The 20,813-nt window shown below is 37.2% G+C and overlaps 1 protein-coding gene across 1 annotated transcript in view; it reads right to left on the reverse strand.

The window, feature by feature from the left end:
- The window catches only part of LOC150107421 (transcription initiation factor TFIID subunit 1-like), a 688,572-nt gene that overhangs the window by 16,485 nt on the left and 651,274 nt on the right, over nucleotides 1-20,813 (reverse strand). Inside the window, exons 36-37 of the mRNA XM_090391849.1 lie at nucleotides 17,639-17,922; nucleotides 9,030-9,185 (exon numbers count right to left, since the gene is read on the reverse strand). Of these exons, the coding sequence (XP_090247975.1) occupies nucleotides 9,030-9,185; nucleotides 17,639-17,922 (440 nt within the window). The remainder of the gene's footprint in view (nucleotides 1-9,029; nucleotides 9,186-17,638; nucleotides 17,923-20,813) is intronic.

The following is a 20,813-nucleotide window of genomic DNA, read 5'->3' on the forward strand; positions in this document are numbered from 1 at the left end:
TTATGTGAAAATCAACCCCAGAATCACTTTAGTTGGGTGTTTAAGGAACTTGTTGAAGATGGATGGGAGGTCTTCTCAGCCACTGATTTTTGAATATAGGATACTTGTTCTCCTTGTCTTGGATGAAGAAATGGCTCTCATTTGAGAATATGACCTGAATATGGAAGATGAGTTCTTTGTCTTTCTGGAACTGTGAGATCATTCTTTTCTCCAATATTTTTATGTATTGGTCATTTTTCATCATACTGTCAGCAGGCACAAGCGATTCTGGACTATTATGTGAAAATCAACCCCAGAATCACTTTAGTTGGGTGTTTAAGGAACTTGTTGAAGATGGATGGGAGGTCTTCTCAGCCACTGATTTTTGAATATAGGATACTTGTTCTCCTTGTCTTGGATGAAGAAATGGCTCTCATTTGAGAATATGACCTTCTTCAACTTCTAACAGTCTAATCTTTGTAGACTTTTTTCTGCATAGCCTTCATCAAAAGCTGTGCCTATTGTCTATGGGCAGTCCTCCCTGCTTCCAACAATCTTCAACAGACTGACATATCAGAAACGTTAATCTCACTAGCTTCCAAGTGTCTATTTAAGTCTACAGCAAACAATCTTGGATTCATTTTGCTTTTCCTAACTAGTAAAGGATCTTAAGTGTAGTTTCCCTTCTTTTTTTTTTTTTTTTTTGTAAGGAAAACAATACCTGCCTCTCTAAACCTCTTTAAATTGCATTAAGAGTACCCAAACCAAAACCACACTCCATGTGTTGAGGCTTAAATGCTGTGAAGAATTCATGTTGGAGGTTTAATGGAATATTATCAGCACTGAGAAAGCAATAAGAACAATATTAATACTTCCAATATTTCGTCTCCGTCACAGAGACATCTTCAGGGATTACAAAAAAGCCTTTTGTAACAACACACACAAATATAATACAATAGTGAGTGAAACTAAAGTCCTATCTAGGTGGTGCGCCCTCTACGGTGCACCCTCTACATTTGCATTATGGCCTAGGATGTAAAGAGGGATCTCCGATAATTAACGTTTTCCAAATTTTGGGAAGTTTAATGGAACCGTATTTGTTTAAATTTCGTTGATTCCTGAGTGCAGATGGATTCAAAGAAAAGTCTTTCTTTTTTGAATTTACTATGGTGGTTTTATCATAGGAGATCCTGTGGGTTGTATTCAAAACATGGTCTGCAAGGCCAGATTGACCATAATCGTGATTGCACTTATATGACTTATGTTCTTCTAACCAATTTGTTGCTGATCTGCCTGTCTGTCCAAAGTAAGTAAGTTTACAGGCACAAGGTACCTGTAAACTGGTATTTCTGAAGTGATGGCATTTCTGTAGAGATGGTTGGGGAATAGGAAAGGACTTGATTATTTTTTTAATTCTGTAGTCACTGTAGCCATTGGAAAGGAAGGTGTTGTGTATGTCATTGAGTTTGGTTGAAAGGGCAGTTTCACTGGAACAAAGATTGTGGGCTCTATTGGTAAGAGTTTTAATAATGCCATATTGCTGAGAGGGGTGGTGGTGGGAGAGTTTGTGAACGTATCTGCCCCCCCACCCCCCCCCCCCCCCACCCCCCCCCCCCCCCACCCCCCCCCCCCCCCACCCCCCCCCCCCCCCACCCCCCCCCCCCCCCACCCCCCCCCCCCCCCACCCCCCCCCCCCCCCACCCCCCCCCCCCCCCACCCCCCCCCCCCCCCACCCCCCCCCCCCCCCACCCCCCCCCCCCCCCACCCCCCCCCCCCCCCACCCCCCCCCCCCCCCACCCCCCCCCCCCCCCACCCCCCCCCCCCCCCACCCCCCCCCCCCCCCACCCCCCCCCCCCCCCACCCCCCCCCCCCCCCACCCCCCCCCCCCCCCACCCCCCCCCCCCCCCACCCCCCCCCCCCCCCACCCCCCCCCCCCCCCACCCCCCCCCCCCCCCACCCCCCCCCCCCCCCACCCCCCCCCCCCCCCACCCCCCCCCCCCCCCACCCCCCCCCCCCCCCACCCCCCCCCCCCCCCACCCCCCCCCCCCCCCACCCCCCCCCCCCCCCACCCCCCCCCCCCAAGGTGTTGCTGCCACAAATGTTATCTTTAACTCATTCCAGAATGAAATTCCACTATTTAATTAACTTTAACTGCAAATAATGTGACACTTAAAACTGATGTGGGATTCTCTTTCCTCTTGAAAAAAGGATCGAGAGAGAGAGAGGATGATTTCCACATGGAAGTCTAGATTAGACATTTTTTCATAAAAGGAGGGAAAGATTCCCACTACTACCAAAGTTGTAGAGGTCTTTTAGTATACCACACCTCCAAGGTGTGGTATATGCTTTATCCATGTCAAAGAAAGTTAATCCTTGATGCTCATGTTATAGGAAAGTATTCTGAATAAATGCTTCCAGTCTTATTAAATTATTTAATGTCCAGTAATGTTTTTGGATGTGAAACTGTCTTGGAAAAGAAATGTGCTGCTCTTCAGAAAACATAAATAAGTTAACCATTTATTCCATGATCTTGCATGACCTCTCTCTCTCTATCACTCTCCAAACTCTGTCAGCTACTCTGACCTCTTCAACTATCTCTCTATATATAGCTTGACTTTCTGCAGTCAGAATACCCCAATAGTGAGATCATCCTTCTTGGGGGCCTCAATGTCCACAAATTACAATGGCTCCTCTTCTCCTGTTTCACCAACAAAGCAGACAGGGATGCTAAGTGTTTACCATCAACCTAACACAAATCATCAACCTTCCAACCAGAATACTAGACAACCCCCTCCAATTTGTCAACACACTTGACTTCTTCCTAACAAGCTCTGCTTCCAAGTATACTGTGGATACCAGTTCTCCTCTTGGTAACTCAGACCACAACCTCATACAAGTCTCTTTTGCTACAGAACAACCTTCACCCACCAGCTCACAGCCTCGTGTCCTTTGGCACTAAAAGAGAGCCAATTGGGAGGGCCTCCATGACTTCGATTCTCCTTCCCATGGTCAGACTACTGTTTCAGTTCTTCTGATCCAGACACATACTCAGACCAAATAACAAAAATCATCCTCAGAGGAATGAAGGCCTTCATCCCTCATTCCACTCCAAATTCTCGGCCACAATCCATGTAGTGGTTCTCAAAAAGAGTGTGCCAATGCTGTAAAAGGAAACAAAACCCTGCTTACCACAAATGGCTCAAGATCAAAACTCCAGAAGCTATAGTTAAAATATGGATGTGTAGGTCAGTCCAAGTAGAGAAATCTGATCATGTTTGGATATCTCAGTATTACTGATAGTAATGGGGAGGGTTGTGAACTCTTTCTTGTGAGAGATCAGGCAGTTCTGAGCAGAAGATTATAGTTGGCGTGCTTTTTCACACAAGACACTACTTCACACCTGCTAACTCTATAGAAAGCCCAAATCCAACAGCTATGGAATATTGCTCCCATATTTCGGGGTGGAGCAACAAAATTCTCTCTAAGTGCTCGATTCTATCCAGAAGAGATCAATCCAGCTAATTAATGATTCCTCACTCACACAGACATTCAGTTTCTGCCTTGTGCCTATTTTACAGATACTTTCATGAACAATGCTCTGCTGAATTGGCCACTATTATTCCTCCGCTCTCCTACAAAATCATTAAAATAAGAGCCACTGGTAACCAACACCCCTTTTACAATCCATATTGAAACACACAAAACCAACTTCACAGCCCCCTCCATCCCATCTACTGCTGTCCTTTGGAGCGGTCTCATAAAAGGAAACAAAACCCTGCTTACCACAAATGGTTCAAGATCAAAACTCCAGTTGCCCACTCTGCCTACACTGTAGCTTGCAACCTTTGTAAAAGAATTATCACCAAGTCATATGGTGATAATCTCAAATGGCAATCACTCCTTCTGGTTCCTTGCCAAGGCCATTGGATGTGACTTCTGTCCACCCAGCTTTCTGCTACCCTCACATTCTGATGGTACTGCAGTTACTCACCCAGATAAGGCCAACTTATTGGCATCACTCTTCTCTTCCTATTCTTGCAGTGATGACCTGGGCAAAGTTCCCTCCACACTACCAAAAATTGCTCCCTTCATGTTGCCCAGTCTTCTAACAAAAAGAAATCCAAAGAATCTTCAATAACGTGAACACAAACAAGGCATTTGGTCCTGATGATATCCCACCTATTGTGTTAAAAAATTGTGCTCCAGAACTAACACCTATCCTGTATCGCCTCTTCAATCATCCTAAAAACATGAAAGCAGGTCCAGCGCATCCCAAAGAAAGGTGACAAAAGTCAACCAACAAACTACTGTGTCAAAAATTATGGAGATGTTCATCAAAAACTAACTCTTGAACCACCTAAAGTCATACCAACTAATCAGCAATCGGCACTATGGGTTCTGCCACTCAAAATCTGCAGCTGATCTTCTTGCTTTCACCACCCATCACTGGACTCAAACCATGGAGAAATTTTGAGAAACTCATGTGTTTGTCCTCGACATTTCAAAGGCATTTGATCAGGTTTGCACAGGAGCCTACTTAACAAACTGCTATTCTATGGTCTGCCTTCATTACTGCAACTTTCTCACTGGTCACTCAATACTCTTCTCAGATTTCCCTACCAATGCAGGGGTACCCCAGGATTCTGTTCTTTCACCCACTGTCTTCCTCTTGTATATAAATGACCTGCTCTCTCAGACTTTCATGCATACACCTTTGAGCCATTCGAAAAGATGTAAAGAGGGCGCAGTGGGTCAAATTCTTAGCTTTCTAATATTTTTAAACTGCTGAGAAGGCGGGGCCAGGTGAGCTAAAATTTTGAGCTCACTCAGCACCCAACGTCTGTGATTGGTTATTGTGTCAACCAATCCAATTGAGTATTGTCACTTGTCATGAGTTGAGCGCTTTTCATATCTGATATATATTGCAAACAGTTGTTATACATGTTTTCTGGAACTGAAAATTTTAAAGTGGATGTTAGGAGAAAAATGCTAATTGTTTTTTCTTTTGCTTGTGCAGTATAGCATCTGTCAAGGTTACAAAGTTTTTTAACGGTATATAGAGACATTTTTATTCTAGTCTTCGGAAACAACAGACAGTAAAATATATACTGAGTCTCAGTAAACAAAATAAAATTTTTGAAAAATGGAGCGAAATATACACAAATCAGAGCAATACACATAACACAGGTAACAAATTTTACAAGATGATTTGCTGCTCCATCAAACTGTATTTATTCCTGCAAACTCTCTTCATAAGTTTTTTTTTTAATTATGCCATCATATCATAAATTCACTTATGTTTTGAATTTATAGGATTGTGCTAGTCACTCTACCCAGCAACTTATAGGACACACATCACAAATGATAATTATTAATTATTCTTTACCATTAATGAAAGTGTTTCTACTCACACTTATTCTTTCCTATTCTCACATGTCTTATAAATGATGGTTCACATATTTTCATCTTTGAGTATTTCAAATATACCAACCAAATATAGCATTCTCTATTGTTGTTTTCTAATAAATCCTAAAACAGATTGTTCCCCCACTCTACGCAAAAGTATTCAAAGTTATCCTGCAATTAATTGCATTGGATCAATTAAGATGAGCGCTGATGTGCTATGCCCTATCAAACTTTCATACATCGATAAAATGCAATCACACAGTCATGGGCATCCCCAAGGGTGGGCACTTCCCCCAGGGATTGATTAAAAAATTCCACAAATTATAATTGTAAAATTGATTGAAATATGTAATATTACACCCTCAACCCTGGGAACACTTTGTCTGTTTTAAAGTTTTATTATGGGTTGGCCTGTTTTGGCCCACAGCAGGGTGGCAATAGAACACGTGTTCCTGTTTTTGGTTCATCTTTTTCTGATTTGTGAACAGTGACCGGTTAGTTTGCCCTCTATATCTAGTGAGTTACTGAGTGAGTGCGAATTGTAAATTTATAGTGAAACTAATTTAAACAGAAAAATACATTTTTAAAAGATAAGCGTATGTAATTTAATATTATTTTACTTGTTAGTTTTTAGATTTTTTTGCTTTTAAACTGAAATAATTTAATTTAGGATTAATTAATTTAGTTGATTTTTAATAAAATATGCTGGTCAATTTTTTTATATATGAAATTGTGCTAAAAACTATTAATTCTGAGTATCTTCCTCTCCCCCCCCCCCACAAAGAATTAAAGATCATTAAAATCGATGCAAAATGAAAATAACGTATTTATAGTTTACATCAACAAATGATTACATCAAAAAAAAAAAAAAAAAGCTAAAAGACATTTATTGTGTAATTATTTAATTAAATCAATAATTATAAAAATTTATTGATCTAATTATTTGTCTCCCCACCTGGAAAATTTTCTGCAGACGCACAGCCATGCATATGGTCAAATTGACGTGAAATTTATAGCATGGGTTGCATGATCCACATGACAGCACACCCAACTGAAATGAGCAAGCGACACCACTGATATACATAAAGGCAGGTAGTCAGCGCTACTATTGGATGGTAATCTGTTTAAATTCTTGGATCCTTACCTGGTTTTGGAAAAGCAATTATAAATACTCTTTAGCAGAAAATTTTAGTGAAACGTTACAGCAATTATAGGTATTATTTCTGGGAAAACTCCCATGTTACTCCTATAAGATAAATCATTATTTCATCAATCCTTCCTCTTCCCCAAAAAATAGTCTATTTTCAGATCCTTCTCTCACCCCCCCCCCCCACCAATGCTCTCTACTTACTCTTAATAATAATAATATTATACATATAAAAAACCCAGGTTTTTTTCGAATAATAACCCACACTTTTCCAAACCCCATTCCTTTAACAGCAGATGTATGCATATCGCCGGAATAAGGAGATAGCCAACAACATCTAAAAAAATGTATGTCCGAAAATAAAACTAATATATGAAGAATAATATACGAATTATAACACATCAATAATGCCCTAAGTTTTGAGCATTGAGCAAAGAGTCAATATGACACTGTCAAAAAAAAAGAAAAAAGGATGCTCCTAAATGAAAGTAGGCTATATTAGCCATAAAAATAGTTAAAGCAATTGATTCATGGAGGATGGCAGCCAATGTTTTGCTATCTCATAATGGAGGTCATCTGGTGCTTACAGTAGCTGAAGTAAAAGAGCTTTTACATCTTTCTAGAATGGGCTATTATATACATCCTGACCATTTGAAGCAAACAAATTTTGATGTTTTTCTGCTTTGCTGTATAGTTCTAGGAGTAAAAAGAAATGGCTGATATTTTGGCAAAGCTCTCCTTGAGAATATCTGCAACTGCTTTTGGATGAACAATTGTGCAGGGTCTGTTCCTGAATCAAAAATGTGCGCATGGTAGATCTGCCCTTCATTTTCTGGAGTTTTTTGCAGACCACTGCTGTTGTTTGATCTAGTAACAGGAGATGTGAATTGAATCCATAAGTCCTTTTGGCTCTGACAGCATGCTCAAGCATAAGCACATCTGAAAGTAATTATGTACCGTGTGGTGGAATATCTGCAGAAGACACCACAAGCTTTGTTTTGGGCTTCCTTGATTGCTATACATTCTGAATTCCACCATGATTTGAGGTAAGGATGAAAACTAATTTGATATTTTAGATACTGCAGAATGGCAGTAATATACATATGCATAATATATATAAGTAATAAGCAGTAATATATTGGGTTGGCAAATAAGTTCGTTCGGTTTTTCAGAGTGGAATGAAACACATTTTATTCAATATATATCATACATACTAGTCAGTTATATATTGACCTTCTTTATCAACGACCTCTTGCCATCTGTTCACCAACTTCATTATGCCGCATTCATAAAACACCTGAGGTTTATTGGCGAAAAACTGATCCAGGTGTCTTTTGACAGCCTCCTCATTAGCGAAGGTTTTCCCGTTCAGAGAATTCTGCAACGATCGGAATAAGTGGTAATCAGAAGGTGTCAGGTCCAGTGAATACGAAGGATGTGGCAAAACATCCCAGCCAAGGCGTAACAATTTACTCCGGGTTGTTAACGATGTGTAGGGTCTGGCGTTGTCGTGGTAAAAGCCAACTCCTTTCAGATTTGCCAATTCAGGACATTTTGTGCTAATTGCACTGGCCAGTCACGTTAACTGCGAGCAATAGACAGTTGAATCAAACGTTCTGCCTGACGGTAACACCTCATAGTGAACAATACCTTTATAATCCTACCACACAGAGAGCATGATCTTTTATGTACCACATTATCGTACACGACTCTTTTTCATCTCCCGTAATCATCCACTTCAAAAATGGGTCATGTTCTTGGCGACGTCGCAGCGAATCACAGATGGATGTGAGCGCAGTCATATTGGCCTCAGTCAATTCATGCGGCACCCAAACATTAAGTTTTGAAACATATCCCAGCTTGTGCAAATGGTTTTCAACGCTTGTATGGGATATGTTCAGTACTGCAGCAATCTCCCGCACTGTTTGTGATGGATTTTTGTCGACGATATCCTTCACATCACTTGAATCATTGGTCGAGCGACCGCATGAGGAGCATCACTGACGTCGAAATCTCCAGAACGGAATTTGGCAAACCACTTTTGGCATATGCGTTCTGTTAAGGCACCATCCCCATATATGCTGGATATTTTTTATGGGCCTTTGCCTTTTTTCCAAAAAAGGCAAACAAAAATAAAAATGCAAAATATGGCAGTAATGTACATTATTTCCTTCCATTTCTAAAAATATGTTACACACACATGCAACTGAAGTAGTTCGAACGAAAATTCACTGAAAGGTTATGTGAAATGTCGCCTTTCAACTGTGCAATAGCATTGCGCAGTAGCACAACAATAGTGACAGGCGAAGCAGCGTAAATTTGTACTAAAGCATAAACCGAATGAACTTATTTGCCAACCCATGTACTAAAGCATAAACTGAATGAACTTATTTGCCAACCCAATACATAAGTAATATACATTCTTACAATAAATCTCATTATAACTGAAGAAGAGAGACTGAAATCACTACTTATTTTAAATGAAATGAGTATTTACAATTTTGTTTAGGGCATGCCAACATGCTTCCACTATTTCTTCAGCTTTCTTTGTGATAAGACTATCTGGTCCATTGAATGTGGTGCTGTTCTTATGAAGCAATTTCACATCTGCATAAAAATCCCCTCGATTATGATATTTATGAGATTTAATATTCTACACAAGAAGAAAAAAAAAAAGAAAAATACATATATATATGAATTCAATTTTTCAAATCAAAATATGACCAACATTTAAAACTGGGAATATAAATTTAAAACACAGAATTATAGGACAATATAAAGCATTTCAAAAATCATTTTACACAAACTTTTAAGAGTTCTTACAGATCTTAATCATCTGCAAGAACATTTAATAGTTTAATGATATTAAATGATTATAGAGTAACGAACAATTAATACGATCTGTATTTCATTGTTCAGAACAGGAATTGATTTCTGCAGGAATTCCTGCAGTCCATTAAGAATGCATTAAAAGCACCTAAAAATGGGATAAAATTATCCAAAATAATTAATGCAATTGGGAGAGATATACATGCAGCAATACTTCATGTAGCACTTAAATACAGTGAAAATATATTACACTATATGCCATTGTTTCCATTCAAATTCTAATTATGCTACCTAAACATATTCACTTAGAGAAAATACTTTTCTATATGACAAAATAGAGCTTCTGTAATTCAGATGGTAGTGAGCCCTTGGTTGAGAAGACCAGGGTTCGAATTACATCTATGACATGAGGAACCTTGATCAGGTCTTTTCAAATGGCAAGTTAGCTGGTCTCATGCCAAGGGTTTTTTTTTTTCCTGGAAACTTTTTTTTTAAATTCAAAAAAAGCAAACTGACCCCACGAACACGCAGTTCTATAGACATAAAATACTTACCCCTAGAGGAATGACAAGTCAGCTGCTTTAAATTACCTAAAGCCCTAATCACAGGACTCAACTTGTCTTGGATGGACAACAAATTCATGGATAGATATAACAAAACTAGGAACCAACACTTAACTAGTGGATGCTGTGTCACTGAACACATTTATACTCTATGAACAAGCATGACTTTCTACATGTACGAGAAATCCATGCCTATTAATTATTTATATATAACATTTGTTTTCTTTTAAATATTATAGCATACAAAAATGATTCTAATCAAAACCTGAAATGATATCTGACCTATGATCTTAGCTGGCATGAACAGAAAACAAAAGATATATATACTTTACATCATAGTTATCACTGATTCTCTATGAACAACTGCATAATTATGCATTTTTATTTATAACACAATAGTATCACTGATGTGAAGTTTATACATCACTAACATACATGACTGTGAGTTAAAAAAAAAAAGTTCCACGTCAAGTAGGGAACCCAGTGGAGTTACTGATAGAGATCATAGGATAATGTATGAAATGACAGAAAAATGGCAACACTTACCGATGAAGGAATTCTGAAAACTAATTTGTCAATTAACTGAAATCATTGGCCTGAAAAGCACTACCTCTGCAATCTAACATCCTCAGCTGAGAGCTGAAATTCATATGAACCCAATGAAAAAACAAACAGCAGATGAGTAATGTGTAAAACACCAAGAATTCTTTTTATAGGTTTCCCATCTACAATGGAAGATGAAAATATTTTCTTCATTTGAAGAAAAATTATGGAAAACACGAAAAAATTCCAAATCTGGCAATGCAATATAACCAATGAAATTAAAAAGTAAATTTTTTTTTCGACCGGTTCCCAAGTTAGTCTATCTCTGGCATGGGCAAGCAGGTTTTTTTTCCTGGAAACTCGGGTTTTTCGTCCCATAAACTCCAGAAAATCGACCATAGAACCCACATTATTTCAGACATTAAATACGAGTGTTAGGGACCATGAGATGGCGGCACCTGTAGAGCTGTCTCTCTTCACTGCGTGCCACTTAATTAGTGATAGCCTTGGGCCAGCCATCTCTGATTGAGTATCAGTGGAGATTGAAGTGCCCACTCAGTCTCCAAAAAGTTAGATAGGGCTTAAAATGGCCTCGCCTATTCCCTGTATATACGGGAATAAAAAAGGCATTTAGCTGAGCTGAGCTGATAAATAAAAATAATTTGAGACTCTACTTGCCATTACTTGTCATAACATATAGGTGTTTATCATTATAAACAATCTTATAGTTAGTGCAACTATAGCACAAGAAGGCAAGCAACATGTTTTGCAAGACTGGTTGGCCAAGTGTTTCATGTATTGGGAATGACTAAGGTGGGACATGCATTTCATCACCTTGTGATACCACCCAGCTCACTGTAGATTTGAGGTGACTGTCAATCTAAAACTGAGTGGTGTGTGACGAGAGGAATGGAAACAAGGAAAAGCAGAAGTTATGTCCAACAACCTATAGCAAAGGACCAGAAGGCTGAACTAGGCTAGTTCAGCAAGAGACAAGCTAATTGTATTCAGCTTGGTTCATGCAAGCTCAATGCATGAAGTCTGCTTTGGATTTGTTGATGATCACAAGCTTGTTTTGGAATATAGACTGAGTGAAAACCCATTCAATGTACAGCAGTCCTTGATTAATGCACCTAATGCATTCTTTAAAACAGGTGTGTTAATCGAAAATGCAGTAATCAAATATAATAACCTATTGGAAAAGGTACAATTCATTCCTCAGACTGTTAATTTTTTTTTTTTTTTATAAAAGAATCAGGGTATGTCTCTGGGATTAGATAAAGGAAAACAATGAAGCTGAAGGACAATAAAACATATTCAGAAAATAAATATATTATTCTACTTCTTAACAAAGAATTGATTTAACGTAGTTTGGAGGGCATTCTGTTTCTTTTTTTTCATACAACTGATGGTATGGCCCTATTGTCTCTCTAATCTTCTGCAAATTTTATTGCTCACTTCATCAGGGTCAGCCTCTAAGCATTGATGCTTAAAAATTTCAATTGTACGAAAAATATTTTCAAACTGTTTCTGTAAAATCTCTTTTGGCTGACTGTCAGTGGTTAAATTTTCTTCATACTCTTCAGGATCTTCCAGCTGCACATCTAAATTTCTCAGAATGAGATTTAATTAACTCTCAGATGTCATCATTGTCAATCTCATCAAAACCCAGTTGGCACAGGCTTCCAAACGGCTTGCATATTGCTAGCAGTAATTTCATTCCAAGATTGATGAATACATTCAATAGCAGATTTAACATTAAATTTCTTCCAGAATTCTACTAATGTCATGGAATTCTCTCCAGACAATGATTTTATTGCCTGTTTAAATGTTATTCTCAGGTAGTATGCCTTAAAGGTTGTGATAATTCCCTGGTCCATAGGTTGTATGAGAGAAGTTGTATTTGGTAGTAAAAATATTTAATGTTCTCACACAATGAATCAAGAGAAGTAGGGGTGACCAGGTGCATTGTCTAAAATAAACAGTTTTAAAATCAAATATTTTGTTTGCAAAAATTCTCAACTGTTGGATGAAAGTAACTTGTGAACCATCTGTTGAATAAAGCTTTACTAATCCATGCTTTATTGTTAGACTTCCAAATAATGGGGACGGAACTTGATTAATGCCTTTGAGGGCCTTAGGATTTGGTACCCTATAAACTACCGTGTGTTTTAACTTTAGATCACCTTCAGTTGTCACCTAACAGAAGAATCACTCTATCCTTTGTGACTTCATAACCAAGCTGAATTTGGCCAGAAAAGTCTTGGAAGGTATTAGATTCCATCGGCTTCATCAACATTAAATATTTGTTGGTCACAATAGCCCCATTTTTCAACAAGTAGAAAATTTGTAAAATTTTCTTCGAAACCTCTGGATAATTTGTGGTCACTTCCTTATCTGCTTGCAGCTTCACCTGTGATTTGAACATTATGTAGGCTATTTCTCTTTTTGAAATGCTCAAACCACCCAGCACTAGCATGGAATTCTTCTTTTCCATCATTGATAGCCCTTTCTTCTCAAGGTTGCAAAGAGACATAATGCATTTGATTTAATAAGATCAGTGTTTAGCAGAATCTGTTTTTGGTTACAATCTTCGATCCACGTAGAAAGAAGTCTCTCTAATTCAATCATTATAATACTTTGATTTCGAGTGGTCTGCATGCATGATGTACTTGAAACAGCCTTACCTTTATCTTTGTATTCAGGCAGCTTTGCTTAAAATTGCTCTTATAGTTAATTCACCTATTTTGTGTTCTTGTTCTATCTTTGCTATGGACTATAGTTCAAGTTTTTCTTCCAATAAGATTACTTTTCGAATCTTTTTTACACTTCCCTTTTCTGCTCACTAATTCTTTTACTCGTGATAAAAGGTTGGGAAAATACTTTAAAACAAAAAAGTAAGGAAAACAATTGCAATGGACACATGAGATATGATCAGCAAAATGGTATGTAATTAGCAGACGACAAATTTTGGTGGTAAATTTGGAACAGTGTATATCAAAATAGTGTAGTATGCCATTAAAAAATAACTTTGTAAAATGTTTTAAATTGGTAACTAAATTGTTGTTTATGTTGTTTATTATTTTAACGGTATAATAGAACACAGAAACTAAGTAAATAATTAATTTATTAACTTAATGCTGATATTTCGCTGGTATTATAACCAGCATCTTCAGAGCACAAAAACACTGTTTGTCACAATACGTGAGACTAAAGCAACATGGTGTACTTCAACAAAATTGTAGCAGCAACACAAAAACTAGAGTCCTGATTTTGGCACCCTCTATCTGAAAAAAAAAAAAAAAAAAAAAAAAAAAAAACGCTATCATATATTACTAGAGTCCTAGAAAAGTGCTAGTTTTTTCTTAATATGACTGTCTCCCAGATCTTTGGCAAGTTAATACAGCCATATTTGTTGAGATTTGGAGTGTGTTTTAGGGCTTCTGTCGCCTCTAAGAACAATCTCTCTGATTTATATGGGTTTCTGTGTAGTACTTTTGTGTTTTTCCAGTTGATCCTGTGTGCAGGGGTATCCAGAGCATGGTCTGCTAGGCCCAACTTCCCATAATGATATTTCTGGACGTATCGTTTATGTTCGCTGATGCGGATATTCACAGTTCTTCCTGTTTGACCGTAGTAGGCTTGATTGCATGAGCAGGGTACTTGGTAGACTCCTGGATGTGATAAAGGAGGAATGCTGTCCTTGGGTGAGCGGATGAGGGTGGCTAATTTGCTACATGGTCTGAATGTAGTGCGTAGTTTATGTTTATTGAGAATTCTTGAGATCTTTTCGGATGTACCTTTAATGTAAGGGATGGTGACTGTTTTGTTGTAGTTCTCTATGGTGGATGGTGGGAGGGGTTTCTTAGGAGTGTTTAGTATTTTGTTTATTTTTTTGTGGATTGTAGCCGTTGGCCAAGAAGGTGTGGCGTAAGTGAGTCAGTTCAGCAGTGAGAGCCTTGTCATTTGAACAGATTGCTCTCGCTCTATGGGTTAGCGTTTTTAATATGCCATATTGTTGAGAAGGATGATGGTGTGATTGTTTGTGTAAGTATCTGCCTGTATGTGTGGGTTTTCTGAAAACTGAAAATGATAAGGAACCATCTGGGAGACGTGTGATGAGTGTATCTAGGAAGGGCAGGCAGTTGTTGGCTTCCAGTTCCATAGTAAAGTGGATTTTTGGATGTTGGCTATTTAAATGTGCTAAGAATGTTTTCAATGTCTCAGGGCCATGTGGCCAAATAGCAAGCACATCATCAACATAGCGTAGCCAAAGTGTTGGTTTGAGAGTGGCTGTATTGATTGCTTGTTTTTCCAGGTGTTCTATGTAAAAGTTGGCTGGGGGGGGAGAAAGGGGGGAGCCCATGGCTGTCCCATCAATTTGTTTGTATATTTTCCCTTTCCATGTGAAATATCCTGCATGTATTGTGAATTTGAATAGTTCAAATATATCAGGGGGGAAGTGTGACTTCAGTAGATTGAGGGTTTCTATTAGTGGTACATTTGTGAATAGTGAAGTGATGTCAAAGCTTACTATTAAGTCTGAGCTTTTTAGGGTGAGGTGTTGTAAGATGCTTTTTAGGTGTGCTGAATTTTTGATAAAGGAGGGAGAATTGTTAGTGAGAGTGGCTAGTAGCTTCGCTAAATGTCTAGCCAGTTTGTATGTGGGACTATTTATACTGTCCACAATTGGGCGTAGGGGTGTGCCTGGTTTGTGAATTTTTGGTGATCCATAGATCCTCGGTGTTTTAACATGGAAGGGTTCGAGTTTGTTAACTGTGTCTTTGGGCCAGGAAGTGACTTTTTTTAATAATTTTCGTGCCTTATTCTTTTGTGTGTTGGTGGGATTGCGATCTATAATTTTGTATGTTGACTGATCTTGTAATAGTGTGTGCATTTTGTTTTCATATTCAGTTGTGTCCATCACCACGGTTGCATTTCCTTTGTCTGCTTTTGTTATGGTAATCTGGCTGTTGTTGTGTAGCTTTTTTATAGCAATGAATTCCTTATGTGGGATATTATTTTTTGGAGGCTTGGACTTGATTAGGATGTTGGCCACATCTAAACGTATGTTGTTAGCTATTGTTGGAGGCAGGTCGTAAATTCCTCGTTCGATGGACGCCATTATTTCGGCTTTTGGAACTTGCTTGGGAGTTAAGGCAAAGTTGTGCCCTCGACTTAAAGCAGTCGTGGCTTCTTTGCTTAAGGTGAGTGACGATAGATTCACGACAACGAGGTCTTGTTGTAATTGCGGTCGTTGTATGGTGTTCCGTTGTTGTAGATTTTCGAACTTCTTTTGGTGCCGGTTTTTGACTCTGTCGAATTCTTTTTTTGCCGTTGCGTCGGTGATGTTCTCTAAGATCTGCCAAAGTTCCGTATTTAGAATATTATGCAGTGATTCTCGTAATTCGCTGATGGTTGTATTTGCTTGTGCTAATTCCCGGCAAGTGGTGTTAATTTGTTCGCGTAAAAGCGCTACACTCGCTCGTTTATAGATGCGTTGGGCTTTGGCCGAGTGGAACTTGTTTTTGATTTTAAAACAGTTCGGTATTAATTTGGTGTCTCGGCACCTCTTTAAGAAGGCTAACCTGTTTAGTTGCCGCGCCAATTTCAACTTCCACTTACCATATCATCGTGTCTTGCGTACGATATCGTCTCCGTGAAGAATCCTTAAACGTGTGGACAGACTTATGTGTTCGTCGAACATGTTGTTTATTATTTTAACGGTATAATAGAACACAGAAACTAAGTAAATAATTAATTTATTAACTTGATGCTGATATTTCGCTGGTATTATAACCAGCATCTTCAGAGCACAAAAACACTGTTTGTCACAATACGCGAGACTAAAACAACATGGTGTACTTCAACAAAATTGTAGCAGCAACACAAAGACTAGAGTCCTGATTTTGGCACCCTCTATCTGGTAACTAAATTATTAGATCAACTTGCTTTTTTAAAATAGTTAGCCATAAAACAATGTATAGATAGAAAATTTTTAAAATATGTAACATTTATTTTTAAGGTGTATATAGGGACACTAATTGAATTTTAGAGACACATTAATTACATTTGGGTATAGAAAAAAAAAAATGACGCACTAATCAAGAGATTGCTGTATATATACGTGGGTGGTCTGAAAAGCTCTCAGTCTCAACCATAGATGGCAAAACTATCGGCAATTTTTTTTTTCTAAGTTGGTACGTCTGTTCTCCGAGAAACTATTAAAGAGTGAATGCCAGTGAACCATGCATGTACCAAGGGAGAAAAGGTAATTAAAATACAAAGAAATACTCCAGATCTGGTGTTTCTATAAATACAATGCTATATTAAATTTAGTTACTAAAAGGATTTAAGTGGAAGCTAAGAAAACACCTCAATATGTGACTGGATGTGAGAGGACAAGGGATCACACCACTGGAGGTTTTGTATTGCAGGACTGGCTGGCTGAGTGATCAGTGTATCCACTCTCCAGCAAAAAGGGTGCGGGTTCGAATCCCGCCATGGATGTTTGTGATTGTCTGTGAAAATACTAGTGGTGGTGGGCAGTAGATGGTGTTGGTGTAGATGATACAGTTTGCTGTAGTTGGTGGATTGGTGAAGAGGGAGAGTTATAGAGTTGGTGCCCTCCCTAGATGAGTCTTTAGACTCCTTGAAAGTGTGACGTAATAATAATAATTATATAGTCAAGTAAGAGCATGACTAGATTTTTTTGCATGGTGATAAATGACTGGAATGAGTTGCCAGGGATGGTCATGAGTGCTCTGTCAATAAATAAGTTTAAGGAGATATATGACATGCATTATAACTGATTGTGTTATAAGTGATGTAGTAACAATAATAATATTCAAAATAACATATCTTAGAAATCAAAACAGATACTTAACAGATAGTAAGTATCAAAACAAATCAAATCAACGATTTGGTTTGTTTTGATATATATATATATATATATGCTTTTAACCTCTTAAAAAATCATTCACTATTCTGATTATATAAACTTTGAGATTATAGAGGTAACTGGATTAGTAATAACACAAAAAAATAAAGATTTTAGGACACCCACCCACACGTCTCTAAAATCTTTCATTTCAGCCAGCAAAAGTTTATTAATTTATGAATATTGAATTGTAACTTTCAAATGGAGAAGAAGGAAAGAATGAGTCCTTACCTTGATAATAGTGTCCAGATCTATTGGACTCTTAATAACATTGTAATAATCCCTTACAAATTTCTTGTTCACTGGCTTATGGAAAGGCCAGGACTCTGGAATTGTTTTTAAGTGCTTAGTAACTACAGTCTCAAAAATAAATGATAAGGCAACTTGGTCATCATCATCAAGAAGTGGGTTTATAGCTTTCTCCAATCTCATGAGTTTATCTTCTTCTTCAGCAAATCTTCGAAGGCATAATTCCAAAATTGTTTGAGCTGTATGTGTCAAGGTGCTTTTAACCCCTTAAAAAAAATCATGCACACTATTATGATTATATAAACTTTGAAATAATAAAGAGTTAACAGCATTAGTAATACACTAAAAAGAATAAATACATGCAATAAAAGCATTGTTATCATGGTTCATTTATGTATAATTTCCAGTTAAGTCCACCAACATATTTCATCATTTGTTCATATTCCAGTAGCCACAGTTCTATGTACTTTCATCACAGATTATAGGTTTTTTTTAATTGTATACTCTGAAATAACTGAAGTATACACGTTATGAAGAGATATACTGACTACTGAATATAATGCAATGACAGTCCAAAGACCCAATGTTTGAAACTATGATTGTTTTATTATTAATTATGCACTCATATTCAATACAGTGTTTGGGCATTGCAATTTGTGTATATTCTGTTGCAGTATTACGAATTGAATACTTAAACCTATTTCATTAAGAAACGCTTTAAACTTGCAACCATTGCAATTCATTAAAATCAAAATGATTGCAATTTCATCATTATGATTTGCAAAAAACAGATACTGACTGGTCTTGTGCAGATGATTATATATTGATTATCACTCATGATGGTTGAAAGATTTTTACAATGAAAAAACAAGATTAAAACAGATTTTTTTAATATAACAGTTGTTTATTTAGAAACTGCTATCTGACTAAATAAACCCTGACAGAGCCACCCTGACTGGTGGCTCTGTCAGGGTTTATTTAAATCCTGTGCATTATTTAATGCACAAAAATACATAAAAACAGATAACCACAAAGTTCTAAACATTGAAAAACTATTACAAAAAGAAGATAAAATAATTCAACTTAAACACGAATGTGAAGATCTCGTGCCATGCATTAGCTTTCACCATGCAATGCCTGGAGGTATTGGCAAAATTGAAATCTAAGATGCTGAAGGACATAATGAGAGATTTCCAGATGTAATTTAATATAAGTCCACAATTCCCATTGAAAGATCTATGTGAATGGAATAACTGTCTGTTACAGTTATTTTGGAATAAAAGTTTTCTTCCAAATACAGCATAGTGAAAATATTCCAGTTTACTGTATGAGGTATGGATGGCCAAACCAGATCTTTCTTTCTTTTCTTTTATTCTCAACATGTTCTTTCTTTCTCACTTCAAATTTATGGCTTGTCTGCACAATGCATGCCAGACTACATGAGCATAGTATTCTATGCTCATGAAGTCTGAGCATAGTATTCTATGTACTCCCGGATGTTTTTAAAAAAGAGATGTTGTTCTTAGGAGACCCGACTAGGCTGTGAATGGTTTGAAAGTCACTGTGATGTTATGCTCTTTGAAAAGAGAATCAGTCCTAATGGAGAGATTGCCAATGTATGGAATGGTGATCTAAACTCTAAAATGGACATTCTGGTTATGTAGGGGGGGGGGGGGGTTCACGATTTGAAAATAAAATCTTATCAACTGCTTTTTTTTTGGAATGATCATCAAGAACAAATAAATTTGAGAAGCTTGGAGTTCTGTTTTAAGTTTATCTTCATTTTGTAAAATTGAAGATGATTGTTTCTTGAGCATGTGGATGATATCTAGCTTTTGGGAAGGATAGCAAAAGGATGAAGCATCAAGATAACATCCCACATAAGAAGACTTACGATAAACCTCTCAAGTGGTGCCATTATCAGGTTTCTTTTTGATGAAAACGTTTAAGAAAGGGAGTTTACCATTCATTTCGAGTTCTAATGTAAAATTAAATGTAAGTTTAAAAGAGTTCAGAGAATCAACAAATAGTTGTAGGCTTTGGAGGTCATATTTCTAAATAATGAATATCATCGACATCTCAACCAAACAGTTGGTTTAGCTAAGAATTCCTTTTCAAAGTTCTCCATGTAAAACTCAGTTGACGGAGGAAAGAAGGGAGTGCTGACTGCTAGTCCAAAAGGTTGTTTGTAAAAAAACCATTACTTCACTGACAGAAACTGAATCGTATGCAGTGTTCAAACAATTTTGTAAGGTCTGGTGGAAAAAGATCTCCGATAAGGTCTAAGGCATTATTCACCAGAACATTAGTAAAGAAAGATAACATGTTGAGACCTGAGAGAATGTCAAAAGATGATATATCTACACTAGACAGTTTCTAGATGAAATGATCTGAATTCTTGCATAAGAATGAGAGGATCTGATGTGATGTAATGTAATAAAAGAATAGCAAGATGTTTTGATAAAACATAAGTCAGAGAGTTGATGCTATCCATGATTGGTTAAGGAGACTTCAGACTTGTGTATCTGATGGCCAGTTTTGGATATTTTTAAGCAAAGTGTTGGTATTTTCATTGGTGTTTCAAGTAAGATCAAGATCTGCATTCGTGTTTTAGGATGATTCAATTTATCTTCTTTTGTAATAATTTTTCAGCATTTAGACAACTTTGTTGTTATATATATAAATATTTGTGCTTTATTTAAACCCTGATGAAATCACCAATTTTAGTGTGAGAAAACTAGTCAGATATTGGTTTCTAAATAAATGGCTAATTTAAAAAAAAAAATCTGTTTTAATCATTCATGATGATATTTTCTGAAAATAATTTTTCAGCATTTAGACAACTTTGTTGTTATATATATATATATATGTGTGTTTTATTTAAACCCTGATGAAACCACCAATTTTAGTGTGAGAAAACAAGTCAGATATTGGTTTCTAAATAAATGGCTAATATTAAAAAAAAAAAAATCTGTTTTAATCATTCATGATATTTTCAGAAGCAGATGACCTTGTCATCTGCTTCTGAAAATAATATTTTTTTCAAAATAGACTGAGTAAGGGAAGAGAAGCAAAAAAATCCTACAGTCAGTGAGAACAAATGGACATTTTTGGTTCATGGATTAAGAGTTAGATTATAAAAATCTCCCAATTGTCT

This window comes from Typopeltis vanoorti, chromosome 4 (assembly GCF_054136105.1).
Source record: "Typopeltis vanoorti isolate ZY-2024b chromosome 4, IOZ_Tvanoo_1.0, whole genome shotgun sequence".
NCBI classification, from domain to species: Eukaryota; Metazoa; Arthropoda; class Arachnida; order Uropygi; family Thelyphonidae; genus Typopeltis; species Typopeltis vanoorti.